The 12,027-nt window shown below is 40.2% G+C and overlaps 1 protein-coding gene across 1 annotated transcript in view; it reads right to left on the bottom strand.

The window, feature by feature from the left end:
• Positions 1-12,027, bottom strand: part of LOC109912959 (L3MBTL histone methyl-lysine binding protein 3) — a 135,833-nt gene that overhangs the window by 68,147 nt on the left and 55,659 nt on the right. The window contains exons 10-11 of the mRNA XM_048597043.1: positions 9,254-9,345; positions 5,636-5,787 (exon numbers count right to left, since the gene is read on the bottom strand). Coding sequence (XP_048453000.1) covers positions 5,636-5,787; positions 9,254-9,345 — 244 coding nt within the window. The remainder of the gene's footprint in view (positions 1-5,635; positions 5,788-9,253; positions 9,346-12,027) is intronic.

Here is a 12,027-nt window from a genome sequence, read left to right as displayed (position 1 = left end):
AGATAAACAAACCCCCAAGCTTGGCCACATATTTGATGTTCAGAAGGTCACCAAACCTCTTTTTTTAAACTGTTTCTCTTGGCTGGAAACAAGGAAAAATTGCTAGTCTGGGAGACCACTACCTTAACCATGCTACCTCTTATTAAGCTGTCCCTTTCAGCACAGATGAAGGTTACAGTTGGAAGAAAGCTTGTAGACCTTAGTATATGTAGGTCCTGGCTTAACTTGCAGCACTCTTGTCACATTCCTTTCGTACTTAATGGCCAATATCTGTTTACAGGGCCTTGGAATTTAACGGTATCTCTTAGTGCTGGAATTTGAAATGAGTCAAAGGAATTGAGTTTTTCTTTACTGTTACTCGCATATCTTTATTTTCCAAGATTATATCAGAGCTTAGATTTCCTCACTTATCCAGCATTTTACAGTCAAAAACTTTCTCTATCTGCAGGTGTGTGTGTGTGTGTGTGTGTGTGTGTGTGTGTGTGTGTGTGTGGGTGTGGGGGGGGGGGGGGGGGGTAGTACTAAATAACAAAGAACAACTTGTATATGTCACACAGAAAAACCCTAGAACTGTGCCACCAAGTATACATTGCTTGTCCCTACCACTTTTTTTTTTCCAAAATACATCACCTCAAATTTCCTTGTATTGAATTCTAATCTTCCATTTCTCTGTGCAATCTCCTGTCATATTCTCATGCCATATTGCAAATTATTCAATGTTTGATGTACCATCAAGATTGGTTACGTAAGCAACTTTTTAAAAAACTGTGACACTCTATTTCAATAGTCAAATGGAGGAGGGGCGTAGTGGTAATCTCATTGTACTAGTTTTCTAGAACCTTAAGCTAATATTCTTGGATCTGGGTCCATTGATCTGTCCATTGCAGATGGCAAAATGTGAATCCAATAAAAATCTGGGGGAAAAAAGCTCACCTAATGTAACAAATATTAATTGCCGTAAAAATCCATCTGGTTCACTTTAGGAAAGGAAATCTGGTGTCATTGTGATTGACTCTTAACAGCCATCAAAACATTTACAGTTGGGCAATAAATTCAAGCAAGTGATACCCACATCCCTCGAATTGATAAAATAAGTCAGCCATATATAGTTTAAAAAAAAGCATTGTCCCTTTGGGGAATACAACTGTCCACCATTCTCCAGTCTAGTAAACAACTACTTACCACAACACACTGCCTCCAGTCCTTATAACATCTTTTATTCATTTAAGCTAACACTTACGACCCCATTCCTCAATTTTGTTCAACAGTCTCTTAAGTATTACTTTGTCAAATGCTTTCTTAAAATCCAGCTGGGCAACATCCATTGCATTACCACTATTCCATTACATCTTGATAGATGATAATGTCACTGGGGTGTGCCAAGACAGGAAGGGGAGGGAGCTGAAAGATTATGGGCCAGAGGGAAAAGATGAGGAGAAATGTGTGAGGTACAGATGGAGTCTTCATGCCAAATAGTAAGTCAACTACACAATAAATACACAAAATGGCTAACGCTACATGCAAATATGACAGACGGTAGAATTTAAATTCAATTAAAATGTGGAATTAGGAGCCTAATGATGACCATGAAACCATTGTTAATTGTCAGAAAAAAACCATCTGGTTCAATAGTGTCCTTCAGGGAAGGAAATTCCTTACCTGGTCTGGCCTACATGTGACTTTAGACCCACAGCAATGTAGTTGACTCTTAACTGCCCTCTGGGCAATCAATACTGGCCAAGCAATGCCCTCGTCCCATGAATGAATAAAAACAAAGACTGACAAAAGCTGCAACAGCTTTTTATGGAAGCTCCTTGGGAAGCCACCTACACTGTCAGAGGACATAACATGAGCTTTAATTGTTTTGGATGTGAGGACTCAGGACTTCCTTCAATAACACCATGTTATCAATTTGACATTCCCCACAGATCATCTGGTCACACGGAGAATGCCACGCTGGAGACCTTGTGGCTTTGCTCAAACCAAACTGCAATGCAGAAGGAGATAGCCATTGAAACTATGTCAGCAAGCCCTGCCAGAAAATGCCCTTCCAGAGATAGAAGGAGTAGGTTGAAAATATAGAGGAGACTGATGAGACACTGGATGTTCAGGCCTCACTGTCATTACGTTTCACTGCCTGAAAGGCAATACCAACTTAGATTAAGGATGCCTTACCTCATCATCACAAAACTGTGACATTTGCTGGAAAGTTTTTGTGTTACTGAATAAATGTCTCATTATTCATTTGATTGTACACTTAATATATTTGAGTAATCCCCTCTCAAAATATCTACAGATTACATGTCCTACTGGTGATTAAAGAAAACACTATGACACAATACACTAGCATCGCGTGGGCTAAGGTTAGGTAGCTCTAAAGGCATCCATCAGGATATCACAACCAAGTCTTGTGTAGTAAGGTTGATAGGAATCCTGAGGAATCTCCTTTTGACCCTTCCATCATCATTAACCTTTCAAATATTTTTAAGAATATGCGTGGACTGAAAAGTTGCCATGAAATGCTAAAACATCCTCAGGGAGAATACTGAACTTGAGAGACGCAATGCAGCTTATACCTTTTCTTGACAAATCACCACATTGAGAGAGAGTGGAGATGTCAGCTGCCCATTGTACATCTCCTGGCCTTGAATAGCAGTGCACTCCTTGAAAAGTTGATAGATAAAATGCACATTTGCCCTGCAGAGATGTGTGGAAGCATCACTGATTCAAGGTGTCTGTACTGAGGTCAGACTTGGCACCTGGGACAATCCCTATACCCTGTTTTCCTTACTATTGTCCACAGTCAAGTGCGACACTTTGAAGAAGTGCTTAACAGCATGGTTCAAGGATCCCTTAAGTCTGAGGCTATCTGCAGTCAAACAGTTTGTTGCTTGTGAGAGGTAACAATGCTTAGCCATTACAATTTTTCAGTCTTGCGATGTTTGAAGAGACAGCTAATCTCTTACATAGATATGACTTGGCCAGATCCGCCAGCAAAAAAAAAGTAGCAGAAATTTTAACAGTCTGAGTAAAGATACATTTACAACAGTGAAAGTTTTATTATAACCAGGTTATATTTTGTTATAAACTATGCCACCTATGTGCCCTCTAATTTTTCTTCTTGCTCTGCAGCTGGATGGACAGAGCCTGCTTTATGATTGGCCCTGCTGGCCTGGGAGAGTTGGGTGCTCATTCCCTGGGACATCCTTGGCTTGAACTGCTGCAGACTTTGGAATCACTGATCATGGTGGTGGTGGTGGTACGTGAGGATCTATGGAGAGGCCAGGCAGCTCAGGAGTGTCCTCAGAAGCAGATTCTGGGTGCCAGTGTGACACCTCCTCCTCCCTGTTTGCATCATCTTCGCTCTGAGACAAAGAGACATCTGGAGTGAGGTCAAGATCCCTCATTCTCCTTTTGCCTTGCCAGTCAATGCAGAGCATTGTGGCTAGAGCAACGGCATGCAGTTCCTGCAAATATCCAGCAGACACCAAGGGCAGACCTGGATCTCTGTGCCAGTTGTCAACCTAGCCATACAGGCAGCCAAACACACACATGCTGAACCTACCACTGTACTGATAGCTTTGGTAGACTCCTCTATTCAATGATCCAGTCTATCCAGCTCTGACCTAGCTGCCAGATATTCCTGTGCTGGTCTTGTACAGTTTAATGAAATTATTATTGGCTGAGAATAGGGGCTTGCCTCATGTCTAAGGCTGAGCAGGTGCCTACTATCTGGCAGTCTGCTGAATAACTTCTGATAAGTCAGTGACACGCTCACCAGGTTGTGTTCAAGGAGTCTCATCGACATGGATTACCCACTGAGGTGGAAGTCTAGAACTGGTGGAGGGTGCAGTTGAAAACACTGCTAGTACATCCTTAGTGGGCTAACTGGTTTGCTCCTCAGAGATGAAGCTGAAGCTGAAGCTGACAGACTCCAGTATCGGCCCCTTTGTGGGTGCCACTATCTCTCTCCTCTTATCTAGGCACTAATAAGCTGTGTAAAAAAGGCTCAAAAACTCATCTAAGATAATAATGAGTTTGCACAGATGGTAACAGGAAAAAACAGCACAGCATAATGAATGGATGGATTCTCATTGTGGTTTCTCCATCAACATATGGACAGTTATGTCATCTCCAGCCAAATCCAGAATTTTCTCATTATAGGGAATGTGGAATTTGAAGTCTGCTACCTCTCCGATTTCTGGATCTAGTTGAGGGCCATTTTCTTTCCTGCAATGAACAAAGGGAGGGATTGGGTATCAAAGGACATGAATGGGAGAGCCGTTTGTGGTGATAGAAGGGCAGGAGCAGAGATGAGGTGTTCCCATTGAGTAGGGGATACACAGAGGGAATAACAGACTAATGGACTGGGGGGTGTGCGCGTATACACCCTGAGATTGGGAGGTATCAGAGAGAAAATTTTGGCTCCTACCCTTATCGAGCAGAAGAGACTGGCCTTTTTCTGTACTTCTAGTCAACCTACTTCATTCAGGACACAGCAGTGACCCACGCTGTAGTGCATGTCCCTGGTTTGGTCCAGTGGCATGGGCTCCTGTGGTGGTCAGCTGGAAAAAAGGACTTCCCTCCTCCCACCACAACATCCACCATCACCTCCACATCACTGTCCATAAAGCAGGGACTAGCTTCCCTTTCATCTGGACCATGCTTTTAATGTTGATGCTCAGATCTCAATGGGCAAGGGGTCATTTTGGCTCACTGTGGGTAAAATGGTCAATAGCTGGGCTTTTCCTATTGCACGAGATGAGTGAATGCTGCAAGATCCTGGCAGTGGTCAGCAAATTCATTTCTCTAGCTTTGCGATTCTGTGGGGAACATGTCCATGAGCTCGGTAGCATAATTAATGAAGTGAAGAGTGGAAGATTGTGTAAGAAAATTCACTCCGACCCATGTTGGACAAGGCACAATGACAAAGTACTTCAAAGGGAAGATTCAGCCCATTAATTGTTTATCTTCGTAGATATTTCCTGATCTGTCAAGCACTCGCAGCAGTCTCTGCTTTTACCTGTAGAATTTTTCCTGCATTTGTAACTGGAAAACTAGGCGACAATTCTCCTTTAAGACGTTACACAGATTTGTAAAGAAACTGGAGAAAAAGGAAATTTAAAACAAACATTTTGATGTCTGCAATTTATTTTTTTAGAAATCACATTTTTTGTGAAACATAATAATCAATAAGGACTGGATCAATCAATCATGTCAGAACTTTTCCAAGACAAGCAACAATGAGCAATAAGTGCTGGCTTAGCCAGTGATGCTAACATCCTTTGAACAAATAAAAATGCCCTTCACAAATCCAATTTTGGGAAGAAATGTTCGAGTAAGGAGTGATCAATAGATGGAATTGTCTGCAAGTTACAGGTAAACAATGCAAACTCATTCACAGGACAATGGTATGATTGAGGTTTTTTTTTTAAAATATATATTTTGAATAAATTATCTACAGAAATGCAAATACATTCCTTTGTCTCCACCTGTCACATGGTCTCATCAACCAATCAATTGCACAAATATATATTAACTGGCATATTAGCACTCACTTGTGGTTAAGACACTTTAAAATGGATTTTTACATCAAGTAGCTACAAAAATAGTTTGCAAAGGCTGATTTGCTCACCAATAATCATAGCTTTCATCCCAGTTGTCAAAATGCACCAAGAAACGATTATCTACCATGTCGGATACCGTTGCCACACAAATAAATTCTGGATTCTTTCTATCGACAGCTTCTAGTTTCATACCAACTCGGAAGCCTAATGGAGTAATAGTCTGAAACAAAAAAAATTCAAAAATATTTATGGTAATTCATAATTTTGTATTTGCATTTATTTAAAAACAATGATAAAATTGGTTACTGTCTGGTACTGACAGCTAGAAATCAATACATGCTTCCAAATAACTTAACTAGATTCTTGTACAAATAGAAAACTCTGCTTGGCTTTGTCTGAGATTTTTCTGCAACTGTTCATTAATATTTAATTTTTGCCCTGGAATGGTTTTGAAATTGCCAAATTGTAATAACAAAATGAAAACATACACGTGTAATCATGTAAATATTCTATTTTGCTTATATTAAATAAAAATTAAAATAAAGTTACTTGCCTTAAAATGTCGTGTGGCAATAGATTCAAATCCGTAAACAGGGTAAGAAATTTACTATCAGTCACATACTCCCAGTGCTTTCACGATTCCTTTTTGAAAATTCTAGTATTCAGGTAATAAATTGTGTTATGTGTGACAAGTGTGGCAGTAAATGGAGTTTGTCATATTTGAGTTACAAGCAAATATTCTGCACCACTGAGAGACGAGCTAAAGGATCAATAAATCAACTTAACTGCCAAATCCAAACGGATGGCATGGCCAGGTTAAACATAGAGGCAGCTACCTACAGAAGGACAGTGAATGGTGAATCAATAATACAATTACTGCACAGAACAATTGTCAGCTACAGTAACGTTTGTTAGTGCATATCTAATGACAGTTCAGGTGATGGACAGGGAAAGTCAGCTGAACTAATAGAAATAAACTGATTAAAAACATAAAGGGGTTAATCTTGCCACACTGCTTCCTGTGCAATCTTGCCACATGTTCACCAGGATTGAAATGGAAGGACCGGAATCTAGGCTCAGACACAGGTATTGGACTTGTGAGAGAATTCCATTTCTCTCCAGAAAGGGGTGAAGTCTCCCAATGCTTTCCCAATGCCTGTGGCATAACAAGAATAAGAGACATATTTCCAAACATTGAAATATCCAATATCCCAAATCTCGACAAATCAAAAAAGTGAACTCTAATTAGCTCCAATACACTGCCCCAACATAAACTGTCTTTTTCACCTCCAATAAGTCAAACAATTACCCCTACAAACAAGCAATGAATAGATGTCATTAAATAAAAACCAAAAGAACTGTGGGTGCTGTAAATCAGGAACAAAAACATAAGTTGCTGGAAAAGCTCAGCAGGTTTGTGAAGAAAAAAATCAGAGTTAACGTTTCGGGTCCGGTGATCCTTCCTCAGAACTGCGTTAAACTCATGTTTTGAGAAAGGATCACCGGACCCTAAACGTTAACGCTGATTTTCTTTTCTTCACAGATGCTGCCACACCTGCTGAGCTTTTCCAGCAACTTCCGAATAGATGTCATTAATGTCCATCACACATTGATGTATCAAGCTGACTAAGACTCACTTCTTATGTACATCAAAATAGCCAATGTCATGTCAAGTGCCGGCACGATGATGCAATAAAACTTTGAAGATTTGAAGGTAGAGATACATGTTAAAAAGCTGGAAATCAAGACAGCTTTCTTCATTGGTGGATTAAGAAAGTGTTTAATTTCAACAGAGGACAGTTCGGCATACTTCTGAATGTGACTCACTGAGTCAGAATCAAGATAGACAAGGCCCTTCAATACCTTTGAAAAGCAAATCAGCGCTGTTACAGAAAAAATAAGGAGGCCCGTAGTTGACTGGAGTCACAAGTGGAAAAAAATCATCCCAGACCACTTGTGACATTATCATAAACCTTATTTGGACCGTGATCCAATACCTCACGCAAGGTCACATGATATAGATCTGCCTTTATTCCCTGCTAAAAAGATACAAGTGTTCAAACCAGGAATTAGGACAAATCCATCAATCTGTATGAACTGGAAGTAAAGCTAGCAGACCACTGCAGTAAGGTCAAAGTATTAACTACAATATCTTGAAAGAGGAAAAAGGTCACTCTCCTCTGTTCCAGCTTGGAGTTCAACTGAGAAATTGACCTTCTGACAGATCAACTACAAAAATCATCATAGCTACGAAGAAATCTCTGCTTTTTCAAGATCTTCCTTCTAGCCAAACCATTGACTCAATCAAGAAACATTAGGCCTGCACTGAAAGCGAGACCAAGGTAAATTACCTTTCTGGAATTACTGTACCTAATTTGGTATGTGCATGATACTGTGGGTGAGTTCAGTGAATGAGACTTCATTGTTTCATTAACCTCCAAGGCAAGTGTGTAAGAAATAAAGAAACACGCTTCATTTTTAAATGCAAAAAAAGAGTTTGTTGCTGGCTTATGAAAAAAATCATTCTTATTGTAATAAAACACACATCCACATAAAAAATTGATCACAGGTAAATAAAAAGGAAAAGGAACACCTAAAATTTGTCCCTGCTAACAGTTTCAAGGTAACTGGTTATTCTACTGTAGATGCGAATGTACTACTTAACTGAACTCATTCCCAAATTTCTTCCCTTTTAGGAACAATTTTTAGTCTTAGAATCAATGCTTTTTAAAACACGTTCACTAACAAATGGAAACTGACCTAGTTCTAACACTGACACTTCTGACACGAGTATGACACCTTTTGCTTATTCTTTCATGGGATACAGGTGGCACTGGCAAGGTCAGCATTCATTGCCCATCCTTGGTTGTCTGAAAATGGAGTAGCTTGCTAAACTATTTTATAACACAGTCAGACACATTTCTGAGACTCTAGATCAGATGAGGTTTGCAGATTTCTTTCACTGAAGGACATCAGTGAACTACCTGGATTATTTTTACAACAAATCAGTGACGTTTTGTGATAACAAAAGTTGAGACTATTTTTATATCCCAGAATTTTTTTATTAAATTTAAAATATACCTGCTGCTATTGTGGGATTTGTCTCACCTGAGCATTAGGCTGAGCCTCTGGATTTCTAGGCCAGTGACACTGCCATTATCCTACCATTTCCCATTGCACACATTTCCAGCATAAAGCTAGTTCAGTTAAAATAACCATCCATAGCCAATAGATCACGTTAATGCAATAAAATCAGTAGCTTCAACAAAAAAGTGATGGTGATTCAATAGTTCATTTTGTTTTTGAAAACCAGGGGCAATCCATTTCAATTTCCATTCGAGGGAGTTTCTGCAAATCTGACTGAAGTACCTTTTCCCTCAGTCCCAGTGTAATCTCCTGCCTGCAATTTTCCACTCTTCACCTCAACTTTCATCAGAGCCCATCCATGGTAAGGTAGTAAGGCCCCGTTATTAAGCATTTACATTTTTTTTTGGACTTTTCACACGCGGAGCTCATGACCTCCAAAAAGAAAAGCAACCCCCTCCTATTAAAGTAGGGGCCTGGCTGCTTCAACACAAACACAATTCACAAACAAAAACCGAAGCCACACTCTTAAAGCGCGGCTGCTGTGGAAATAAATACCCCCATTCTCAAACAAACCATCCTGAATAATGTTATATGCTTACTGTATTTTGGTTTTCAAACAGGGATTTGGGCACAGCTTGAGCCTTGCACAGCTTCAGGTATGATGGCCAGTTAAACTCATCATCTTTATATCCTAAAACAGATAGAATTAATAGTTAACACTTTGCATTTGAAACCAAAAGATGTACTATACCTTTCTGAACTTTGGAATGCTCTAGCACAAGGTGTTAGGGTGTTCCATTATTTAATATATTCAAGGTGAAGGTGGAAAGACTTTTGATCTCTCGTGGAATCAAGGAATTCAGGAAATGGGCAGGAATTGGAGTTGAGGGACGATAACCGTAATTATACTGAATAGTGCAGCATGTTCAAAGGGCCATTTGGTCTAACCCTGCTCCAATGTTATGCTTAAATGCACAAAGAAAAGGCAGTAATTCCAGAGGTAACATCGCTTACAATGAGATTGACCCACACATCCCAAATGGTTTTCTAAAAGGTTTAGCTTCATTCCATCATGGCCTACCATATTAGCAAGTCACATTTTAATATAGTTACAATGTAGAAATAAATATGCAAACATATATTCAGAAAGAGCTGGAGAAGCTCAGCAGGTTTAGCAGTATCTGTGGAGAGAGGAACAGAGTTAACATAGAGTCTGACGTGACTCCTCATCAGAATTGAAGATGGTAGCTTTTATAGTTTTTTTTATTTGTGTTTGGTAGCAGTATCCTGCTGGAGATGGTGGCTGATGATTTTTTGAAAGAAGAGACTCGTGGGGCTGAATGAGAGGACAAGGGGAATTGTTCTAAGAGTAGGGGGAGTGTGAGGGCAGAACCGCAGGGGATGGTTAAGACGTTGTTGGGGGTCGAGCCAGCCGCGGTGGCGGGGTTGGTGGTGGTGGTGGTGGGTGGATGCCTCATTGGTGGCACATTCATTTAATTTACAAGATTCTTCGAAAACGTCACTCTTTGTCTATCTCTCTCTCTTTTAACAATCATGCCCATCAATATCAGACTTCCTTAATCATGAAACCTGATTACACGACCCCTGCAAGAAATTCCAATGGTCTCTTCCTGATCCTGATCAGCAGGCTTCTTGGGCCTCAGACCTTGCTGGCATCTCTTCTTCAGAAATGTGGCTTGCCCAAGACATCTTCAAAACAAAAACTCTGTAGCCTCAATTCTTCCCTGTATTGCTACCCTGCTAAAGACCACATCTTTTCATTTTCTTTTTGTTTTGGAACTGTGGGCCAAAACTGGGAAAATGCTACAGTGAATTAAGGAGACTGTTAAAAATATAAAAGACAGAACAAGACATTCTATCTTCTAGGTGGCCTTGCCAGACTTCCCTGCCACAAATCTCACCATAACCCAGCTTGCTCAGACCTCTGTGAAATCCCACAAAATGTAATTTTTTGGGGATACTGAAGCCAAACAAACCATCTCCACTTGTTTGTGTTTGGAGTGATATGGGCCAGTGACACTGGTATGGTCGGCTTTTCCATTGACTATTTATTATGGGTGCATATGTTTGGATTGGTCCCTGTCCCTGGGATGAGGTTCTGTGTGAGATCAGTGCAGCAGAATCTAATCTCCAAAGAGAAAGCTTCAAGCATCTCTCTCTCTCTCCCCCTCCATTGAGTGAGGTGTACCAACAAAGCCAGCTCCTGCTCAATGTTCTCACCCACGTTTTCCTGTAACTGCTCTCTTTGCATGGCCCTGCTAAAGGAAGGAAAAAGAAAGCCTTCAAGGATACTGAAAGGATCAATTCTAAAGCAGTGACTGCAAGATCAAACAGTGGTGCAAACCAAATGGTGTCAGTGATGAACTGAATGGGGATCAAAGGTTATGGGAAGACATTAAAACAACTCAGCAAATTCTGTGTTCCAGACTTGCTCTACCAAACTGTATTATCTCTGTGTGGCTTTTCCCCTGTGGATTTTTCACTGTTAAAATCCAAAGCTTTACTTGCATTTGTGTGTATGTGTGGGTAGTTGAGAAGAGGTGGAGTCATAGTTTTATACCAGTAATTCATATGTCTCTGTTACAATCAGTTAAACACAAGTTGTTCATAATAAACTGGAGACAGTAAGGACTGCAGATGCTGGAAGCTAGAGTCAATAAATTTGGAGCTGGAAAAGCACAGCAGGTCAGAGAGCATTCAAAGAGCAGAGAAGTCAATGTTTCGGGCTGAAACCCTTCGTCAGGACTGCGGGTTTCAGTCAGAAACATTGACGTCCCTGCTCCTTGGATGCTCTCTGACCTGCTGTGCTTTTCCAGCTCCAAATTTATCGACTCTTGTGCATAATAATTTTTTTTTTTCTGGTTAAATACACAAACCTGGTGGGATAGATGCTTTCAATTAAAATTAGAGAGATAGAATTGGACATTTTGGTGGCAAGCAAACATTTTCACTTTTGGAACAACTCTGGGAATAATGGTCATAGCTCATAACAAATGATTATCCAACACATCCTTCTGTAAATCAAAATTGTTGTAATCTAGCATTTCAGAATTTTCATTTTTGTTTTCATGATGAGTTTGTGTTGATCAATCTTTTCCATTTTATTAAATGCATCGTTAATGACTCCAATCCTTGGTACTTCTTGGTCGCACTGTAGTTTTCTGTAATCATAGAATTATCAAATCCCTTCAGTGTGGAAAGAGGCCATTTGGTCCATCGAGTCTGCACTGATCCTCTGAAGAGCATCCCACTCAAACCCAGCCCCAATTCTATCCTTTTAGCCCTGCATTTACCATGGCTAATGCTGATCTATTAAGCTTTTCTATAGTCAGGAACAAAACCCAAACAAGTA

Source organism: Rhincodon typus, chromosome 5 (assembly GCF_021869965.1).
Source record: "Rhincodon typus isolate 14 chromosome 5, sRhiTyp1.1, whole genome shotgun sequence".
NCBI classification, from domain to species: domain Eukaryota; kingdom Metazoa; phylum Chordata; class Chondrichthyes; order Orectolobiformes; family Rhincodontidae; genus Rhincodon; species Rhincodon typus.
Note: the sequence above shows the minus strand (reverse complement) of the source record. Positions and strands in the feature narration are given on the sequence as shown.